The 22486-nt window shown below is 45.6% G+C and overlaps 1 protein-coding gene across 1 annotated transcript; it reads left to right on the top strand.

Moving 5' to 3' along the window:
- The first annotated feature begins 3974 nt into the window (after positions 1-3974).
- Positions 3975-15739, top strand: RBP5 (retinol binding protein 5). The gene is made up of 4 exons (XM_081177092.1): positions 3975-4331; positions 5979-6157; positions 12206-12307; positions 15551-15739. Exons 1-4 carry the CDS (start codon positions 4259-4261, stop codon positions 15602-15604), a joined length of 408 nt encoding a protein of 135 aa, XP_081033218.1. The 5' UTR covers positions 3975-4258; the 3' UTR covers positions 15605-15739.
- The last annotated feature ends 6747 nt before the right edge of the window (positions 15740-22486 follow it).

Here is a 22486-nt window from a genome sequence, read left to right as displayed (position 1 = left end):
TTTGAACTGCTAGGTTGGCAGGTGCTGGGACAGATCAACGGGAGCTCACCCCGTCGCAGGGATTCGAACCGCCAACCTTCCAATCGGCAAACCCAAGAGGCTCAGTGGTTTAGTTTAGTGGTTTAGGGGTGTTAGGGGAGGGGCAGTATATCTCTGGTGGTAGACATGTTGTGCTCCTTCTGGGGCAGTTTGTCCACCTTTGGTTCCCACCTTGCACTCAGCTCTCACCTGTGGCTCCTAGAAGCTGTCAGCATGCAACAGCAGCTACAACCCAGGAATGGCTTCCACCATCTGGCTAAGCCAGGTGAGGGTAGCTGGTGAGTTAGGGACTTCCCCTGCATGCAAAGACAGGCTCTGGCGGATTGAGCAGATTAGACCAATCTTGGGTCAAGAGTCAAGAAGATGGTTTCTGCATGTGCTGCAGAGGGAAGCAAGGGGCAGATGGGGCTCATCAACCTGGGAAGGTAGCCCACCTAGGAGAAGGAACACGCTGATCCTATACCTCCACTGCCTTGCAGGATATCTTTGGGAGAAGATAAGACTATGGAATGCCTGTTGTCTTTGTCCATGGAGTTTTATTGGCAGGGATACTAGAGTGGCTTGCCGGTTCCTACTCCAGGTGGATCACGTTTGGTCAAAACTCTCCACTATGACCTGTCCATCTTGGGTGGCCCTGCACGGCATGGCTCATAGCTTCTCTGAGTTATTCAAGCCCCTTCGCCACGGAAAGGCAGTGATCCATGAAGGGGGAGACAGTGGAAGACAGGAGTGCCTGGCGTGCTCTGGTCCATGGGGTCACGAAGAGTCGGACACGACTAAACGACTAAACAACAACAAGACTATGGAATAAACCCTACACAAATTCAGAGTGGAGTCCCTAAGATGGTTAGATGGCGCCTTGTACGCCTCTTTCCAGCAACTCACTGTCACCAAGCTGAAGCCAAATGTATTGTGTGTGTTTTCCTTTGGGCCACAACAGAGAGGCTGAGGGGGGAGATCTAGTTGCCTGGGCAGCCTAGGACCTCCATACACACTGTGGTGGACATGTAAATTTGTGAAGCATTTCTGGGAGATGATATATAATGAAATAAAAAAAAATGTTCAAGAAAACTTTTATAAAAAGATCAGAAACCTTTTCGTTAGGAATATTTGGAATGCAGGTCCCCACAGATCAAAGGAACTTATTTCTCTGTGCAATTATGGCAGCCCGAATGGTATGTGCTCAGAAATGGAAAGAGAGAGTAATACCAACAAAGGAAGAGTGGCAGATGAAATCAACAGAATATGTAGAATTAGCAAATTTAACTAGTAGAGTAAGAGATCAGGGAGTATTTAAGGAAGAGTGGAAAATGTCTGGAGAATATCTGAAGACTTATGTTAAATAGGTAAAGCGTCAGCAGGGTTAGTGTAAATTCAGCAGGTCAAAAGTATAGAAGATGTAAGGGGAAGGGAGAAATATGATTATATGGAGAAATTAAAATATCCAGTTTTAATGGATATATAAATGGAACCATGGAAGGGGGGAAGGGAAGTCAGCGATTGAATGTACGGTTATATTCAATGAATGTGACACAGTGTAATGGATATATATATATATGGACCTCCATACACACTGCCTGTGCCCCAGAGAGGTCACTTTGCTGCTGCTAATGCAGCAGTTTGACTCCACCCCTGGAGGCGCACAGCATAGTCTATTGAGACAGACAGGTGCCAACAGCTGGGCTAGTGCTGGGGAAGTGCTTCAAAAATGCAAAAACACTACATGCAGCTTTGAGACCTGCAAGGTTGAGCCCAGACACCTTCAGAAACATTAGAGAGTTGTGTCTTGATATGTGCAGACAGAGGGATTTTTCTCCCTCAAGATGGCTAATCCTAACTCCTTCCACCGCACATCTGGGATTTACAGAGAAGGATGGATTGGAACTTCCAAGGAGGACTGAGTGTTGGTACCTCTCTTTTTGGTATTTAAACACTGGGGAACCAGCTGTATTAAGTTTGCAGTGGCCAGGCCAGGCAAAGCAAGCAACAAGGCGAGCAATCCTGTAGGCCAGGGGTGGGGGCTTGTCTGGTGCGCCCCCCCAATGCCCTTGAACCACAACTCCCATAATCCTTGACCTTTGTCCATGGCAGCTGGGACAGCTGAGTTCTGGAATCCAACAACATCTGTCCTTGCCCTTCCTATAGGCTCTTAGTTAGGTGAAAAATCCCCTTGAATTCCATGGGGAAGGAGAAGCTTTGAGAAGAAAGTCTCCACCCCCATCGTTCAGCCCGGACACTGAGATCCAGCGCCGAGGGCCTTCTGGCGGTTCCCTCATTGCGAGAAGTAAGGTTACAGGGAACCAGGCACAGGGCCTTCTCGGTAGTGGCGCCTGCCCTGTGGAACGCCCTCCCAGCAGATGTCAAAGCAATAAACAACTATTTTACTTTTAAAAGTCATCTGAAGGCAGCCCTCTTTAGGGAAGTTTTTAATGTTTGAAGCTGTACTGTTTTTAATATTCAGTTGGAAGCCGCCCAGAGTGGCTGGGGAAACCCAGCCAGATGGGCGGGGTATAAATAATAAATTATTATTATTATTATTAAGAAAGTGAGAATTTCCAAGGCATGCTCTGTTTCATGGAGTCACAGAGAGCTGAAACAACTAAGGCGACTAAACAACAACAACAAAACCATTGGACTGCATGATTCTGAGCTGAGAACCCCCCATGCAATTTGTTTTAGGTCAGTGGTTCTCAAAAGGTGTGGGTGGCACAGCACACTGGCATGGCAGGAGAGGATGGCAAGTGTTGTGGGAAGATTCAAGGGCAATGAAAGAAACATTTGAACATTTCAGTGCAGTATTGTATAGTATCAACATATTAAAAAAAAATATAAAACCAAAAACAATATCCACACCCCTCTCTCTTCAAAAGTATTAGCTATTCTTCTACAATGAGCCTAGGACTTGCCGATCGGAAGGTCGGCGGTTCAAATCCCCGCGACGGGGTGAGCTCCCGTTGCTCGGTCCCTGCTCCTGCCCACCTAGCAGTTTGAAAGCACATCAAGTTCAAGTAGATAAATAGATGCCGCTCCAGCGGGAAGGTAAACGGCGTTTCTGTGTGCTGCTCTGGTTCACCAGAAGCAGCTCAGTCATGCTGGCCACATGACCCGGAAGCTATACGCTGGCTCTCGGCCAATAAAGCGAGATGAGCACCGCAACCCCAGAGTCGGTCACGACTGGACCTAATGGTCAGGGGTCCCTTTACCTTTATTCTTGTACAATATTCTCGGTGACGTATTGCTGTGATCAGGGATTTTCAACTCTGACAAACATGAAACATCAGAAAAGGGAAAGGCTTCTTTGTGTCGATGGGGAGATGAGAGTTTGTCTCAAATCAGACCTCACATAAATGAGATCGCCTGGCAAAAGCAAGCTCACACCTCTCACTGAGTTTGTATACATGCTTAAGGTACATATATAAGAGGCTTGTTTATCATTATATTTTAGGAACGGTTCATGTTCTTACGTAGCTGCGTTGCTTTATGATCCTGTGATCATATCACAAAGTAGCTGCATTCGAGGTTACAAATCAAGCACCTCTACGAGTTGTTCCTTTTTGTTTCCAAATGTATTTTTATCAGTAAAAAGTTGTTACAATTTGTAATCTGAAAGTGTGGCCCCGAGAGAAATAAGTGGTTTTAGGGCAAACCAGTTTTCTGGGGTTTGCAGGATCCTCGGGGCTGCTGTGTGAGAGAGATGATTCCGAGGATGCTGACTCTGTTTTAAGCCATTGGAAACCTGACAGTCGTTGCGCATCATTCCTGGAGCAGCGCAAAGTCGAGCTGTCCCTTTAAAGTTTTTCCTCTTTTCTTTCAGCGCTGTGTGTGTGTGTTTTAAAGTCTTAATCGGAAGAAGAAAGGAAGAAGAAGAAGGAGAAAGGGGGAGGGAGGCCGTCTTCCCGGCTCCTCCCCCGCCGCGCCCCCCCCTCCCGGGGGCCGGGGCGAAGCGACTCTTACGGCGGCGAGATTTGGGAGCGCAGCGGCGCTATATAAGCCGAGGCGGAGAAGGGCAAGCGAGGAAGGCGGAGAGACAGACCCGGCGGCTTAAGGCATCCGGCAAAGTCAGCAGACGGCTCGGTGGGGCGAGAAGCCGGAGAAGAGGCTTTTCTTTCCTCCGGGTCTGCTCTCTCGTCGTGTTCACACGTGCAGCTTGGCGCTCTTCTGTCTCTCTCTCTCCCCCGCGGCTGTTCTTTCTCTCTTCCGTTCCTGCTCCTGCCTTCCGATGCCTCCCAATCTCACCGGCTACTACCGATTCGTCTCCCAGGACAACATGGACAACTACCTTCGTGCCTTAGGTAAGCGCCAGTCTCTCTCTCTCTCTCTCTCTCTCTCTCTCTCTCTCTCTCTCTCTCTCTCTCTCTCTCTCCTTGCATTGCAGGGGGGTGGACTAGATGACCACGGGGTGTGGGTCCCTTCCAGCTCTGTAATTCCGGGATTCTGTGATTCTCTCTCACACACCCATTCCCCCTTTCACACCAACCCCACAAACTCTGAGAATAAATTTGATGCAATGCTTAATATTCCCCCCCAAACCCCCCATGAAGACCTAACTTGAAGATCTGGAACATGTATAAAAACATTAACTGGAGCATGTGCAGAGTGCCTTGGGGGCCCCACATGAGATCCTGCAGCTGGGCCCCACACATTCTTGCATTAGGACCGGGGTCCCTTCTTCCAGGATGCTTCAGTGATGCTTTTTCAATATCTTGTCATCTGAGACCAAAGCAACTTAGCATTTATGTGGTAATTTTGAAGGGTCTAGCCACTGGCTACCAACTTGGCAATCCTTACCACAGGTCTGTAAGGTAGGTCTGTATTATTAACCACTGTATTGCAAATAGGAGAGTGCGTTTGTGGAATGAATGAGATTCAAATATGGACTTCCTGAGATGTAGCTCAGTTTCTTAGCCAGGGTCCAATTTTCTAGGTGCGGGAAAGAATGCACAGATATTAAAATAATTGTTTTTTAAATGCTATATTTAATTGCATTTTTACTTGATTTTACTATGTTGGCTGCATCTGGGGAGGGAAGACGGGGTGTAAGTTTCAATATACATGCCTGAGACGGATGTGTTCTTGTGTCTATCCTCCTGATAGCTCAGTCAGGAGAGCATGAGACTCTTATTCTCACGGTCATGGGTTCGAGCACCACGTTGGGCAAAAGATCCCTGCATTGCAGGGGTTGGACTAGATGACCCTGGTGGTCCCTTTCAGCTCTATGATTTAATGATTCCTTCCTTACTAAGTGGTTTTAGGGCAAACCAGGTTTCTGGGGTTTGCAGGATCCTCGGGGCTGCTGTGTGAGAGAGATGATTCCGAGGATGCTGACTCAACACTGGAGAACATTTCTACAGCAAGGGCTAAGTAACAATAAAGGCCATTGCTGTTTCTGTATACAGTGGTACCTCGGGTTAAGAACTTAATTCATTCTGGAGGTCTGTTCTTAACCTGAAACTGTTCTTAACCTGAGGTACCAATTTAGCTAATGGGGCCTCCTGCTGTTGCTGTGCCGCGGTGGCGTGATTTCTGTTCTCATCCTGAGGCAAAGTTCTTAACCTGAGGTACTATTTCTGGGTTAGCGGAGTCTGCAACCTGAAGTGTATGTAACCCAAGGTACCACTGTACTAAGCTGTTACAGTCGTATCTCGGATCTCAAACACCTTGTCTTCTGAACAAATTGGCTCCGGACGATAGAAACCTGGAAGTGTGTGTTCCTGTTTTCGAACGACTTTCAGAGGTCAAACGTCTGGCGCAGCTTCCAATTGACTGCAGGTTGCTCCTGCAGCCAATCGGAAGCCACGCCTTGGTATTCAAACAGACTCCCAGAATGCATTCTGTTCGAGAACCAAAGTACAACTGTACTTCTCCTTCTGCATCACAATTGCATGCACACACACTGCCCTGATCTATCCAACTTATTTTCTCACACTGTCGCATGTTAGACATCAATGTCGCTTTAAGGAAACTGGTTTGCCTCCTGAAGCCGGAGAAGGAGATCATCCACAACGGAAACCACATGACCATCCGCACGTTGACTTCGCTTCGGAATTACATCATGGACTTTGACCTTGGGGTTGAGTTTGAAGAGGACTTGGGACCGGTGGATGGACGCAAGTGCCAGGTAAGAAGTGGAAACTTGCCTGCCCTTGGACTGCGGGAACAGACCCGTTCGGTGGCCATCCATGAGCGAGATTGCAAGAGGAGAGTTATAGTGTCGACACGGTTTCACACACGTTGATTCTTGGCCTTGAGTTGTGCTCAGGGGCGGAGGAAGGGGGGTGCGGTGGGTGCAGGCCGCCCCAGGTGTCACCACTGAGGGGGGTGACAAAATGCCAGGCGGCACTCACCGCAGAGCTTGCAGCGCACCCGAGCCAGGCATCTTTCCTGGGAGTGACGTGGTGGCTTGGGCACCCCAGACTCCACGCTGCCCCAAACTGTCTGCCCGGCAGAGCATCCTGCCCCAGCTTGCCCCACCCCATGGGCAGCTGGCCCCATCCCCGGACACAAGGCACGTGCGCCACCCCAGGCGCCCAACCGGCTTGCCCTGCCGCTGGTTGTGCTGGCTCAGCAGTGATGTCAAACTTTCTGTTCACCTTACAAGCAGAAAGAAGCACATTTGTGCAAACAAAAACCAATCAGTAGAGCAGCCTGCTCACATGGAAAGGAGTTAAACAAAACATATATATATATATGGAAGGCGTAATATTCATCTCTATGCGCTGGGGTTGCAGAAATGCCTACTCATAACATCTCCTCCCGTGTTGCACTGTTCACACAAGGAGACAACTGAACTCACGTGAGTTGCTTGTGCCAACTGAATCTTATTTGTTGCCCAAACTAGGCTCCATGCCAAGCCTGCACGACTTGTAGCACAACTGCTACCTCTAGTGTACTCTCAGATGCTTGACGGGGCCTGTCTCTTTTGCATACTCACAGCAAAACAAACTTGTTGACCTCTTGTGGGCACTTTTCATCTTTGTGAGTCATGGTTTCACTAGGGCTGTCTTCTGATACACCAGCAGCTTGGTTTTGGGAAAGGATGTGTTTGGAACAAAAACATCTTTCAGTGTCTCCCTCTCTTTCCGAGGTGGCTTTTATTAGGAGCTCAGTATTCAGTATTCAATATACAGTATTTTATTAGGAGCTCAATATGTACATTATGTAAATTTTTGGAGAGCCAGTGTGGTATAGTGGTTAAGAGCGGTAGACTCGTAATCTGGGGAACCGGGTTTGCGTCTCCGCTCCTCCACCTGCAGCTGCTGGGTGACCTTGGGCCAGTCACACTTCTCTGAAGTCTCTCAGCCCCACTCACCTCACAGAGTGTTTGTTGTGGGGGAGGAAGGGAAAGGAGAATGTTAGCCGCTTTGAGACTCCTTCGGGTAGTGATAAAGCGGGATATCAAATCCAAACTCTTCTTCTTCACACCAGCTCCAGTCTAGGAGTGGGGCAACTTCGTTTGTAACTGCCAGAGATGTTACACCCTTTTAGGAGAACTCCGTTTTACAAATGAGGGATAGACAAACACTCCATCAATGGCAAAGCACAGCAAATAAAATGAAGGCATAGCCTCAAATAAAGGTTTTGGAAATAAAGGCCATGGGCAGAGGAAGTAGTAGTAATAGTAGAAATAATTTTTGAAAGTTAATGAAGGGTTTGTCAAGCATTCAAAGTTGCTGGCTTTCTTTTTGGTAATTTGAATGGCATTGGGAGCTAGGCCCATATTATCCCCAGATGGGGGTCTGAGAGTGAGTAGCTTGTCTAACGAGATTATGACAAAGCCAGTCAATGAACTTTGTATTAATTTGCTTTTACAGTGGTGCCTCGCAAGACGAAATTAATTCGTTCCGCGAGTTTTGTCGTCTTTCAATTTTTTTCGTCTTGCGAAGCACGGTGTCAGGAAAGTTTTGGAAAAGCTTCAAAAATCACCAAAGTCTTTAAAAACCTCAAAAAAGGCTACCACACCGCGTTCTATGAGTTGCTCCTCGAAGTCAACTCGCAACTGTATTAATGGTGTTAAGAAAAAGGAAACAAACTTGCAAGATGTTTCTGTCTTGCGAAGCAAGCCCATAGGGAAAATCGTCTTGCGAAGCAGCTCAAAAAACAAAAAAACCCTTTCGTCTAGCGAGGTTTTTTTGTCTTGCGAGGCATTCGTCTTGCGAGGTACCACTGTATTACTAAATGTATACTGCCTCCAGATCTTCCAACAGTGGCTAAAAATTGCATTTGATATCTGTGGGGTTAATGGGAGAATTTCTTATCAAGAGTTCTTTGCCTAAAACCAGCCATGGTTGTTTTCACACCTGAATAAAATAATAATACTGTATAGCCCTTCTGGAATCAGTTACTGGGGTAGCTGTACTCCACCAGTTATATCTCAACTTCAGGTCGTCTCACCATTACTGCTTCCATTTCTGGAACTCATCATGCAGTGCCTCTCCCTTGATTGAATACAGTGGTACCTTGGTTGCCAAATGGCTTGACTCCCGAACAAATTGGCTTCCAAATGCCCCAAACCTGGAAGTGAGTGTTCCGGTTTCCGAACGTTTTTTGGAAGCCAAATGTCCTACACGGTTTCTGCTTGAGTGCAGGAAGATCCTGCAGCCAATCGGAAGCCACTCCTTGGTTTTTGAACAGTTTCAGGAGTCCCGGAATGGATTAAGTTTGACAACCAAGGTACCACTGTATTGTTATTGTGGGTTGGGATGATTTGTGTTTTGTTTCATTTTTAAAAAAAGTCATCCCACTGCTTTGGATTAATAACTATTTTTTTAAAAGGGAGGCATGTGGTTGATATCGGAGGCAGGAAAACTGCCCTCCACCAGAGGCTGCTACCTGAAGCAACTGTCTGATTTTTTTATTCTGGTAAGGCTAACCCCTTACTATAATGTTGCTTTGATATGTTAAAGCTTGGCAAGAAAAATAGTAATTGTTGGCTTCTATTTTTTTTATTGCTGGCTTACTCTTAAAGCAATGGTCACTGTCCCGGAATAGCCAACATTTATTTAGTTGTTCTGTCTTTTACTCCTTCCTTGCCACAAAATTATACAGGAAGAAAGTTGAAATGCAGCCCACCTAGCTCAAAAGAGAGGGCATTAACTGAAATCTTAGCAATGTGAGAAGACTTCTGTAGTGCACATCTGGACACACTTTCTCAAAAGTAGCTCCCTCCTTGTGGAACTTCCTGTAATCAATAGCTGGGTCCTTTCAGGTAAGCAGTAGGGTTGTGATTTTTGCCAGGCACAGCCCTAAGCCATAAAGGTAAAGGTAAAGGGACCCCTGACCATTAGGTCCAGTCGTGACTGACTCTGGGGTTGTGGCGCACATCTCGCTTTACTGGCCGAGGGAGCCGGCGTACAGCTTCCGGGTCATGTGGCCAGCATGACTAAGCCGCTTCTGGCGAACCAGAGCAGCGCATGGAAATGCTGTTTACCTCTCCGCCAGAGCAGTACCTATTTATCTACTTGCACTTTGATGTGCTTTCGAACTGCTAGGTGGGCAGGAGCAGGGACCGAGCAACGGGAGCTCACCCCATCGCGGGGATTCGAACCGCCAACCTTCTGATCAGCAAGTCCTAGGCTCTGTGGTTCAACCCACAGCGCCACCTGTGTCCCTGTCCTAAGGTATAGATGGTGTTAAATCAGCAGGCTATAGAACAAACTCGCTCATTCAGATACTTGGGTGTACTCTATTGAAATCCTCTCTTGGAAGCGCCGTACAGAGGCAGTGGAAGTCAAAGCACAGAAAAACATAGGGGCATTGATGGAGTTCTGTTACAATAAGAATGGGCAGCTGATTGAACCTGCCCGAAAGATATTTGGTAGCAAAGTGCTTACTCAAATACTCTATGGCATTGAAATCTGGGGCTCTGGTTTGAATTCCATTAAAGTTTTGGATCAGTAACTCTTCTTCATACAGAATCTGGGTGGCCAATAATTAAGGCAAGAGCGAACTTGCTCAGTTAAAGTATATTTTTAAAATTGCTGCTCTGCCTGTTGAGCATTTTCCTGCTCTGTGCTATATGGAATTAGGCGATAACCAACACTGGAAAGCAGCTTGTCAATATAATTTTTTTTTTTACTTTTAATTTAAAATGCAGTAAAATAGCTACATACAAGTTCAATAAAACAGAGAATACAACACAAAGCAACACATAATGTAACAATAGCATTTCCAAAGCTTTTTGAGCTTGTCAAGATGTTTTAGATTATTGTTGTTTTCCAGAAATGAGCTATTCTTTGACCTTGAATACAGTAAGTATCAACTAAGGGATTGGCGCTTCTGAATCGAATCAAGAGGGGACCTGAAACTAATTAGAAACACCATATTTTCCACACTCGAGAACAGAGCATTTTAGACCTAGTTATCTGACCAAACTCTCACCGGCTTCCTTAGGAAATGCCTTTATTGAGCTGTGTTTCCAAGTGATACCCACTGCAGTCTTGGGTGGCTGCTACAACGAGGTCCCCGTACATGGACAAACTTTGTATTTGTGGTCATCCTCAGGTGGAAAACATCATAATCTGTTAGCCCGCCCCGTATATTTAGACCCAAGAGATCACTTTCTGAAACCTTTGTTCACACAAGCAAGCAGGCACACCTTGGCAGAAATGGTTTGGTTTTCTTTTGAGTGACAATGATAGCTTCATAACACAGAGAGTGACTCTCTTAAGTCCTGGCTGCAAAAAAAGGAGCGGGGAAGGATAAATGAGTTAGATAAAATTGTTGTAAATTGTTGTGGTGACTTGGAGGTTTAATTTGAAGTCAAGCTGGATTTGAGTTTGTTGGTGTCTTTGGCAACCTCTCTCTTACATCATGGATGTTGGCTTGAATTATGGATGTTTGACCCGTATTGTTCTATCGGTACTGTTGCTGCAGGTTTGCCATGGCCTTTGGCTACAACAATAAACTTATATTTAAAATAATAAAATTTCAACTCCATGCTGAAACCTAATCATTTTGTACTGGGGAGCCACGTTAACATCGGCCATTAGAGAGACATTAAATTGAACAAAGAGAACTCTGATCCTCTTTTTAAATTCCATTTTAACAATTGACACATCAAATTCAGGAAAACAATCTAGAAAAAGCTATAGAATTAAAGCAACTGAATTGTTGCCGGAGACCAAGTGGTCAGTGTTGGGTAAAAAGAAAAAAAATGCAAAGATTTGGGAAGTCATATCTTGGAAGTTTATTTCTGCCATACGCATAAGTTTTAACCAATAATCAGAGAGATGGTGGTTTGTTTGTTTGCTTTGGGGCTATTTGTATACCATCATTCAGCCGAAACAGTTCCCAGGGTGGTTTACAAGCAAAAGACAGGCTCCCATTTCAATTCATAATAAAAACCAAAGGTACCCTGGGATGCCTGAAATAGCCTTTAGGACCTTATTCTGAAATTATTCCAAGTTGGGCCATAAAAGTACCAGACTCCTGGGCTGTCTAGAAGCTGTGGCTATAATCTAGCTATCAGGATTTAAAAAGTGGAACATATTGTTTTCTCCAGTAGGTTCTACACAATTTCAGGGCCACAGCAACCCTGTTCTATTTGTGTGTGTGTCCTGTTTGATCAAATGGCTTTTCCAGAAAGCAAAATCCACAGACATTGGTAAGATTTGACCGTATTACTCAGCATTTACCGTGCTCTTGAGTGTTGTGATTCCTTTGTTATTCTGAAACAATTACAACAACCTTGTAAGGTATATCAGTGTTATCCCCACACTGTGGACTGGGAGCTCCCTAGTGAGTTCATGGCAGAGGTCTGCAAATCAGCCTGTTACCTACTGCAGCCATACCTTGGTAGTTGAACGCCTTAGTTATTGAACAAATCGGCTCCCGGATGTTGCAAACCCGGAAGTGAGTGTTCTGGTTTGCGAACGTTTTTTGGAAGCTGAATGTCTGATGGGGCTTCTGTGGCTTCAGGAAGCTCCTGCAGCCAATTGGAAGCTGTGCCTTGGCTTTTGAACCATTTCGGGAGTTGAACGGACTCCTAGAATGGATTAAATGCAAGAACCAAAGTACGACTGTACTTCTATTCAGTTTATCTGGCTCTGTGTTTTTTTTATAGTAAAGTGGATCTGTCACATGTTCTACACCACACTAGAATTGAAGGCGTATTCTGTTAGCTAACGATATTGCCGTCTCTGCTTTCTCTTGCCCCCCCCCCTTTCAGACAACCGTCTTCTGGGATGGAGATCAGTTGGTGTGTGAACAGAAAGGAGAGAAACGAAATCGAGGCTGGAAACACTGGCTAGAAGGGGACCAGCTGCATCTGGTGAGGAGAGGCAGCCTGAGAAGCTTGCCCCAAGCACAGAGGAAGCCTTTAGGCGAGGCAGTTGGGAGTTTTCTGAGGCTTAGCATGGGCCAGCCCTCTCCTTCTATAGCTCCGGTCCTGAAAAGCCACAGCTAGGCCCCATGAGTTATGCCTGTCATCTATGGAGGCAACGGCCCCTTGACAAAAACATCCTTTCCCAAGAGTTCAAAAGTTGACTTGGCTGAGCTCAGTGGGAGGCCACCCATTGTCCTGCATCTTCCTTGAAATTTGACCTCAGCTCCTGGGGCTTTCTGTAAGGGAGTGGGGAAATGATTAAGTCAAAACACAGCACCTCTGTGCATGACACGCTTTTAAAAAACGGCTTTAGTGTTGCTCACAAGCTCTGTGCATGGCCCGTGCAGGATCTCCACACAACTGCCAACGCAACAATGCTGGTAAACTCTTTCAAGGGGAGGGCGAAGCAGTGATTCACAGAAGGTGTCCATGGCGTCTCATTCTGTGCTGTCCATTAATTCACGGCATCTCCCACTGCCATCACCCTCTGCTACCTCAAGTATGAAGGGATGACCGCCATCTGTGCTGGATAACTGTACCAGAGGCTTGGGGGGAAAGCTCAGCTGCGGATGCCTGTTGTATTCATGGAGAGTCTCTCGCAGGTCCATGAAGTTGCACAGGTGAAATGATTTAACAGGGAGTAAAAACATCTGCTTTGCTCTCAAGAGTTAGGCTACAAAATGAATTTATTCAAAGTGTTCAGAGAGATGCTTGAAATCAGAAGACATCTGCTAAATACAAAAACAACGAGCTGTTGTGGCATCTTTTTTTTTAAAAAATTTTTTTTATTAAGTTTTGATTTAACAAACCAATCATATCATATTAGTTATTCCAAATTATATCAATACAAATCATAAACTCCAAATATTTAACCAAATTTTTATTTTTTTTGTTGGAGGTACCCATGCTTCGAGTTCAGTAAGGGTCCAATTATCTCATATTTCTGCTGTTTTGATATTCACAAGTCCCATCTTCCCATCTCCTTATTGTTATCGTATTTCTTCTTAATAACCTCCGAGTTGTATCCACAGGCGAGTTGAAGCAAGCATTATTTATGTTTCTGTGTGAACTTTTGTAATGCTCTCCCGTAATTCATCTCACGCTGATCCAAAAGTCCTGTTCAAGCGGCCGGTGCCATTTTCATCAGTTCCGATGAAATACAGTCTAAGCGTCTGCTCCTTAATTTTTTCAGATCAGTTGCACCATAAATCAGTCTTTCCAGAGGAGTTTTTGCCCATTCAGATATACAATCCAAACATGATAGCAGAACAGTGGCTCGCCTCCCCCTTTGACTGTAAAACTCGCAACAAAGTCTGTCTCATAATGGCGGATCCCAAAATAACTGCACCACAGGAAAGCCTTTCGTTTTTTCCAGATCTTCCACAAAACAAAGCCTTTGGTTAACATTTTTATTTCCACACAGTTTATCTCCAATCTCACTTGCTGTCAATCATGTGACGGTTCTTCTAGGGGAGGGGTTGATAGGTAAATCATAATGAAAAAGAAAGAAAGTCCCCCCCCCCTTTCCGTTCCATTTCAACATACCGACATAGCTGTCATTCTTTGATGTAATCTTCTGTTCATTCCGTCCCATCACTCTTGACTTCTCAGTGGTAGATTTAATTAGCAGATAATACATCCTTACTTCACTCGAAACATGTGCATTTACTTTCTCCAATTATTTTATCTTAAGCAATGCAACTAGTTTCGCTCTTGGAAGTAGCGTCCAGGAGATCCAGAACTCGCTCGAGGGCTTTCCGTCCAGTGCCCCCACCCCCTCCTTCTTTCGAACTCGGGGGTGATTTATGGGCATTCGCAGGCAAGGCAGCATCTTCCCATCCCCTGGGAAAATCACGGGAGGCTGATATACTCCCATAATCAGCCCCTAAATTACCTCATGTGAGCCGGAGAGTGGTATTGTCGGCCATCTTCCAAGGCGCCCCTAGCGGCCCCCCAACATCTTAAAGCCTTCGATACGATAATAAAAAAAAATAAAAAAAATGCTAGTTCTGGCACAAACCATTTTTCTTGTTGCTGTTAGCTTATTATTGCATATAAGCTAAATACAGTGGTTTTTTTTAAAAAACTAAGCTGAGTAACATTAACTTTGGAGAATGAAGCCACAGCACTAATGATGGAAGTGCGTGTTCATTCACTCACGTGATTGGCTTGAACTGCATGTCTACAATTTTATCTGCTAAAATGCTTTATACAAAAAAGCCTCCAATGGCCAGATTTACTTTGGCTTGCTGATCTTCCTTGGTGACATGCAACTATTAATGTCTGTGAGATCCAAGCAGAGCAACTTGCCCAGGTGCAAGGGGAGGGTCGAATTTCATTTGGCTGTTAAAATGCTTCTGAAAGGGCTCTTCCTATACTACAGAAAGAATTTGGGAACCATATATCCCAGGCAGTAAAACTTCCTGTTCTTAAGAACAAGTAGCTCATGAGTTGCCATTAAGGGTGGGATACAGAACTGATTGTGTGTACGAGTAAATTCGTAGGAGACGCTCTTTAATATATGGCATTGAAAAACGAATGTGAGCTGCCACTACTGTACAGTTGAGGGATTTCAGTTTCTTTCAGCGACTTCTGTGCAGGAGAGCTTCCTGGTGGATCATGTCCATAGAGGAAGTTGGAGAGGCCCTCCTTTGCCAGAGGATATGTTTCCATGTCCACACAGAGAACACTGGTCAGGCAATGGATTATCACTCGGAGTTTGCACACAAGATGCTTGAAGCAGAAGCTCCATTTGAGCAGACCCTCTCCCCCCCCCCCCCGCATGTCAAGATGCATGTCATTATTGGTATAGACATTAAAGTATTCAAAAGTCAGCACAGCAATTGCTCTTAAACTGCAAGTAATCGCTGTCTTTTAATTTCAGAAGCAGGCCCTGGAACCTTGCTATTCTTCTTCCCTGCACCCAAGCAGCAGTCCTACACTTAAATTTGCTGTCTTGACGCTGCTTGCGTCATGTTGTGTGACTTGAGTGTTGTTAATCCAGGACAGAAAACACAAAAGAGAAATTGGATGTACATGGTAGCCGAAATGGGTTTTTCCATTACTGTTATGACCTGTTTTAAGCTTCACAAATGAAAAATACTCCAAAGGTCTCGGGCCTAGAGAGTCTCTTCCCTGACTCTTTTTTCTCTCTCTCTTTTTCTTTTCTCTCTCTCTCTCTCCTCCTAGCGTTTGACAGCAGAGGATGTGGTTTGTGTCCAGGTTTTTCAAAAAGTGAAATGATTCTTAGCAGCAAGCGCTAACTTCTGGATGCAACAGGCATTGGAGCCTCAAACTGGGACCAGAATCGAGCCATCAGCTTTTCATTCCTTGCCCTGAACCTTCTCTTTTGGATTAAAATAATACAGATGACCAACAGCTTGGTGTTAATGTGTTTTTGTTAACTGCTGCCTGCGCTGGCTTTTGTTACTGAATAACGTAGATACGTCGGCAGGTTCGTCTTCCCCCTTCCAGTCTGTCCTCGCCATACCTCGGGTTCACATCCTGCGCTCTGACAGACTTTGCCCTCTGGGAAAAGTCTCTGAGCGTTTTGGCTGACTTGAACTCTGGCCTGCCAGGCTAGTGGACAGAGCAGGGTTTGTGAGTTATGGCTCGACAATATCAGCTTTTCAAAATTGTGATGTATCATCACCTAAACATTGTGATATAGTGATACATCGCGATGGTGAAAAGGAAGGCTCATCGGTCCTGGTCTCACGAGGTGCTGGGGTAAAACTGCCAGAGTTCCCTCTGCCACCAGTGCCTGGCACAGGGAGGAAGCTGGCAGCAACAGGAGAAGGAAGGGAAGGCATAGACAAGCCCTACCTGTGATATATTGCCAGGTGAAGACGCCATCACACTCTGGCCCTCAGACTGGTCCTGGGCAATGTATCAATACATCACCCAGGCCTACTGTGAGTCTGTGTAGAACAGGGGTCAGCAAACTTTTTCAGCAGGGGGCCGGTCCACTGTCCCTCAGACCTTGTGGGGGGCCAGACTATATTTTGGAAAGAAAGAAGAAACGAGTTCCTATGCCCCACAAATAACTCAGAGATGCATTTTAAATAAAAGGACACATTCTACTCATACTGATTCCCAGACCGTCCACAGGCCGGATTTAGAAGGCCATAGTTTGCCTACCCATGGTGTAGGAGCTAGCCTACAGCTACCCAAAGTATAAGGTTAGAGATAGAAAGCAATGCTTTAAAATAGAATTGCTAACCAACTTCGTTATATAAAAAAAAACAGCAGGAGATAATCTGCAGAAAGTAGTTGCAACAGTGCTATGTTGCATGATACTAGTTATCATTATGATGCTAGTTATCATTAACACATTGATAACATCATCATTGCTAGGTAAATACTGTATCATTATTATCAGTATACCTGAAGGAGTATCTCCACCCCCATCATTCAGCCCGGACACTGAGGTCCAGCTCTGAGGGCCTTCTGCCGGTTCCCTCACTGCGAGAAGTGAGGTTACAGGGAACCAGACAGAGGGCCTTCTCGGTAGTGGCACCCTCCCTATGGAACGTGCTCCCTTCAGATGTCAAGGAAATAAACAACTATCTGACTTTTAGAAGACATCTGAAGGCAGCCCAGTTTAGGGAAGTTTTTAATGTTTGATGTTTTTTCATGTTTTTAATACTCTGTTGGGAGCCGACAAGATTGGCTGGGGAAACCCAGACAGATGGGTGGGGTATAAATAATAACTTACGATGATGATTACAAAGTGGGGCTTTTTTTCAGCCAGAGCTCACCAGATCTCAGTTCCGGCCCCTTTCAGGTGGACTCCATTGCCATTCTTACAGAACAAGGGAGAAATTCATGGTCAGCTTGAGCACCTCTTTTTCTAGAAAAACAAGCACGGGTACAAAAGCAAAATTCACCTTTCTTGCCTTGGCCCTGCCCACTGCTGGCATTTGGGCCTTGAAATGTTGCCCAGAAGGGAATGTGATTCCCCACCCTGATGTATTGCGGCAGTAAAGAGGTATCTAAACATAGCAGATGTATTCAGATCAAAGAGGAAGCGTTCAAGCACAATCATTTGCTACACTTGTTTCTTTTTAAAAAAAGAAGAAATCATAGCCTTTGCCAAAACCAAATTTATGATTAATGTCTTCCTGCTAACGAGCTCAAAACGGCAAAAAAATGTGCATTTTCCTTCCTCCATCCTCACAGCAACATCCCTATGAAATAGAGCCCTGTCCCCTTCATGGCTGAGCTGGGGGAAAGGCTTGGGAAGGGAGCTGCTATCTATGGCTATAGCTTATGAGCCTGAAACAAGGATGAGGAAGCCTGTGGCCTTCTCTGAGGTTGTTGGACACCCCCCCCCAACTGCCATCAGCCTCAACCAGCAGGGGTGGGTGATGGCTGATGCATCCCAAAAGCATCTTGAGGGCCACAGATTCCTGCTTGAGGCAGCTCTGCTGCATGGTTAGTGCAGCAGCAGGGAGGCAATGCACACAGGCTCAGGCAGGCAAGTCGAGTTATCTCTGTGCAGGGGAAAACCCAGAAAGTCATGCAGACAGATTTTGCCTGCCAAAACCACACTGTTTGAGGATGTCCTAGCGGCTAGGACCTAGGCAGGGAGTGAGTTGGGGATAGGAAGGGGGGGACTGGAGCTTCAAGTTGCAGCGAGATCCTTTTCAGAATAAGAGTTCTGGCATCCCAGGCAGAAGGGAGGAGCTACTGGTAACAAAGGACAGTGCTCTGCTGGAGAACTTCAGCAAAAGGGTGTCTGTAGTTCAGTAATGAGCGGAGCAAGGACATTCTTTCATCTTAAAGCGCAGGGTGGAGATGGTGCAGAGCAAAGTTAAGCATGTGAAGCAGGATGCAACCCCCTGGAGCCCTGTAAAGCATCGCTCAGAGCGGCAGCAGAAATCCTGGGCATGGTTTATGAAAAATGGGGGTTCAGCCACCTTAGCATGTTTAATTCTTATTCCTGCGAGGAGCAGAATTACTGAGAAAGAACCAAGGTGCTTCCAGCTGGGTTGATTGTGGAGCCAATGCTTTTCTTGTGCGTGTTTCGCAGCACCCCCACAACTCGATGATCACTGAAATACTTTTTAAAAATATATTTAATTCAGATTCCCCTTTAACATGGAAAATCCTAAAAATAACCCCTGCTGGTGTGGACACTTGTCAGTGCATTTTGGGGCGGAAGTGGAATGTGTGCAGTTTGTTGCATGCATTGTGAAGTTTTGATGGGCGGCCTCTTGTCACACTACCATTTCCATTTGCTCCTCACCAGGTGCAATATATGTGTGCCTATTTCCACCAATTGTCCCATGCAGACGGCACATTTGAATTCCAGCAACCCAGCTGGGAGACATTATACTCTTGAGATCTCACCACGCTGTACACGCGAAGGAGTATCTTGAAGACTGTAATTGTGGTACATATTTTGGGCTTAGAATCATAGGATTTTTTTAGAGTTGGGAGGGACCCCAGGGATCATCTAGTCCAACCCTCTTCAACACAGGAATATGCAGCTGTCCCATATGGGGATCGAACCTGCAACCTTGGTGTTATCAGCACCATGCTCTAACCAACTGAGCCATCTGGGCTTAAAAAGAAGATAGCTTTTAATACAGAGGTTTTGCACAGGACCTCTTTATCCAAGTCTTATTCAAGTTAGGCGAATGCCGCTATTGCACAATACCTCGGTATATTCTTGTTTATTGTTTAATGAAAATTGATATTGCAGCCCTTTCCTCCAAATAAACACAAGTCTCCATTGTGCATGCTGCGAAATATGATCGTTAAGGATGGCAACTTTTCTCTTCTGCACTCCCTGGCTTGATTTTCTTTGAAAGTGCAGGTTCACAGGTACAGAAATACCTGTGTGCATGCCCAGAACAGAACAAGGCAGCTGATGGCGAAGGAGGAGTGAGTGGGAGAGGTGCAACTCCACCCCCATACATACCATTAAGCTCTGCTCACCGGCTTGGGCGGCAAAGCTGAAAAGGAACAATGAAAATCCATGGCTGAAACCAAGAAACAGGAATGCGGGGAAAGATAATGGGCCAAAAGTATGCACAGGAAAACCAGATCTTTGTGAACTAGTTGGGATATAAGGCTCCTGCCTGCCTGGAAGCAGGTCAAGTTCTTGCAAATTTCCTTTCCTGGGCTGCCTTTCCCAGCTATAGGTGTGCACAATGATCTGCATGCAGATTGCGCTGGTGATGAATGAGAATGTATTGGGCTTCATTCCAGATCTGCACTCCTTTTTCAACTTCTAAGTGCTAAAGTTGGCCCTTTGCAAAAGAGGTAGTAACTCTACCATGGTTTCTCTGGATAGCTGCTTGGGACATGCTAGCCATCCCATCCAAACTCCTGCAGTTCTGCCTCCCCCTTTCCCCCAATTTTAATCTATATGTTCAACCACACCGTTTGCCAAATAAAACCAGCTGGTCCCCTGCCTGCATTCTTCCTTTCTCCATCCCGCAAGTCCCACATACCCCTCCTACCTTTCAGAAGCATTATAAACGTGATAGTATCCTGGGCGAGGGCATAGATATTGAACTGTCAGCAACCACATTGAGTGTTAATAACTTTATCCACGAAACTCTAAAATTCAGCCTAAGGCAAATGAACACTCAGAGCTCAGAGCCTGGTGCAGTGACAAAGAGGAAGAAAATTAAGCGTTGTGGTTTCCTAAGGGTGTGGAGTGGCATTGGGCAGTAGAGCAACATTCTGGTTTTTAGGGCTCGACCCATATTTTGATCGTATGGTATTGTGTAACAATGAATTTCCTTGGGAACTGGAGCTTTCTCGTTCTATGGCTGTGCCTTGCGAAAAATCTGATCTTACCTGCTGAATTGGATCTGATAAGATTCATGGAAAACCCACAGAGAGAAAACCCACAGAGAGATTTTGCTTAGCCAAGCTTCAGTTCAGTGGGTAAGGTTTTCATAAGGCAGAGCTGCAGAGCAACAGGAAAAGCTCTCAGACCTGGGGGAACTAATTGGTACACAATACAAGCAAAATACAGGTCAAGTGAAAGTGTGGATTGAGCCAGATTGTGCATTTGCCGGGCTTCTTCAAGAGCACAGAAAAAATAGGATAACATGGTCATCCTGAGTAAACAATTCAGTTTTTGGAGACTCTCCATTTTGATTTTTAGGATGCTTCCAACTTGTCTCTATATTGTGGGAGAGATGCAAGCACATACCAGAACTTTAGGTCCATGCAATTAAAGTGGATTAAAGCGCTCTGTCACCCTAGCACAACAAATCCACTTAAAAATATCTACAGACTTTTTGCAGGTCGTCTGAAGGGGACCTAAGTCTGATTCTTTTTAAAAGTGGATTTGTTGTGCTAGGGCAACAGAGTGCTTTAATCCACTTTAATTTCTGCTAGGAGCTGGAATCCCCCCTGCAAAAGAGTGACAATCTGGAGGCGGTCTTATTAATTATGGGTTTAGGAAGTCAGGATTAGTTCTTCCCCACCCTAGTCCCCTCTAGCAACAGGAACAGTACAAAATCCTGGGGGGTGCCTCCAGATTGCCATTATTTCGTGGAATGGATTCAAGCACATACTGGAAATATAGAGTTGCTCAGTTAAAGTGGATTAAAGCACTTTAAAGTGGATCAAAGGAACAATTCTACTCTTTAAAAAAGGACCACTGACTTTTTGTAGTTAGGAAAGTAACAGTGAAATGCGCATGCATGTGATGAGCAAATGATAAACAGGAAGATGTCTATACACCTGGCAAGAAAATCAAACTGGATACTCATTGTCATATAATTTCCCACAAACAAATATGATTGCATGCCAGATAAAGACCAGAGACCATGTAATCATCATGCAAACTTTGAGCAAAGAAATCAGGATGGATATGCAATAAAGAGGAACTGGAGGAACCGTTAATGAGGAAGTTGCTAGATTTAATGTCTGTGGAGAGCTGCTGGAAAGTGTGTGGCAATTCTTGGTGAACCCTCAGAAGTCGGAGGAAGGTGATTTGTGATGGGTGGGTGGGGGCTTTGTGCCTTCTGTAACAACTTGCCTTCCTCCCCTTGGCTAGCAAAACAGTAAACTCTGCAAAATAAAATAAATTATGCAAAAGTACCCATTTTATAATTTAAATTGTCATGTTTACGCACCCTGAGCATCTGCTTTGCATGCAGAATACCCCAGATCAATAGCTGGCAGCTCTGGGTAGCGTAGGGACCATCAATGTTTGAAATCCTACACTGCCGGTCAGTGTAGACTGTACTGAACCACATGGGCCACTGGTCTGGCTCAGTATAAGAAAGTTTCCTCTGAAGAGACACAGCCAACTAGAATCAAGGCAGATGCACAGCAGATATTTAAAGTGCATCCAAAGCACATGATGACCCCCCAGAGAATACAGGGAGCTATGGTTTCCCCCTACAATACATAGTACCCTTAAAAAACTACAGTTCCCAGGATTCTTTGAAGAGAAGGGTTTGGATTTGATATCCCGCCTTTCACTCCCTTTAAGGAGTCTCAAAGCGGCTAACATTCTCCTTTCCCTGCCTCCCCCACACCAAACACTCTGTGAGGTGAGTGGGGCTGAGAGACTTCAAAGAAGTGTGACTGGCCCAAGGTCACCCAGCAGCTGCATGTGGAAGAGCGGAGACGCGAACCTGGTTCCCCAGATTAGGAGACTACCGCTCTTAACCACTACACCACACTGGCTCTCAGTTTGGGGGTAGTCATGTGCTTTTGATGTATGTCTGGTGTGCTTTAAATGTATGGTGATGTGCTCTCACTCTTGCTTGGATGAGCCAGCAGCCTAGCTCAGTATAAGACAGCTTTCATCATACATCTCATATGTGAGCAGTGGGTTAAGGACCGGGGACGTGGGTGGCACTATAGTCTAAACCACTGAGGTTCTTGGGCTGGTTGATCGGAAGGTCAGCGGTTCGAATCCCCGCGACGGGGTAAGCTCCCATTGCTCTGTCCCAGCTCCTGCCAACCTAGCAGTTCGAAAGCATACCAGTGCAAGTAGATAAATAGGTGCCTCTGCAGCGGGAAGGTAAACGGTGTTTCCGTGTGCTCCCGTTTCTGTCACAGTGTCCCGTTGTGCCAGAAGTGGCTTAGTCATGCTGGCCACATGACCCGGAAAGTTGTCTGCAGACAAACGCTGGCTCCCTC

The sequence above is a fragment of the Podarcis bocagei genome (genome assembly GCF_964188305.1).
Source record: "Podarcis bocagei genome assembly, chromosome: 17".
Classification (NCBI taxonomy): domain Eukaryota; kingdom Metazoa; phylum Chordata; class Lepidosauria; order Squamata; family Lacertidae; genus Podarcis; species Podarcis bocagei.
Note: the sequence above shows the minus strand (reverse complement) of the source record. Positions and strands in the feature narration are given on the sequence as shown.

What these genes read in the sequence shown, in the direction of transcription:
- RBP5 (XM_081177092.1), top strand. Translation starts at nt 4,259, where the DNA reads ATGCCTCCCAATCTCACCGGCTACTACCGATTCGTCTCCCAGGACAAC. An exon ending in CAACTACCTTCGTGCCTTAG is followed by an intron (nt 4,332 to 5,978) that starts GTAAGCGCCAGT and finishes GTCGCATGTTAG; the next exon opens with ACATCAATGTCGCTTTAAGG. An exon ending in TGGATGGACGCAAGTGCCAG is followed by an intron (nt 6,158 to 12,205) that starts GTAAGAAGTGGA and finishes CCCCCCTTTCAG; the next exon opens with ACAACCGTCTTCTGGGATGG.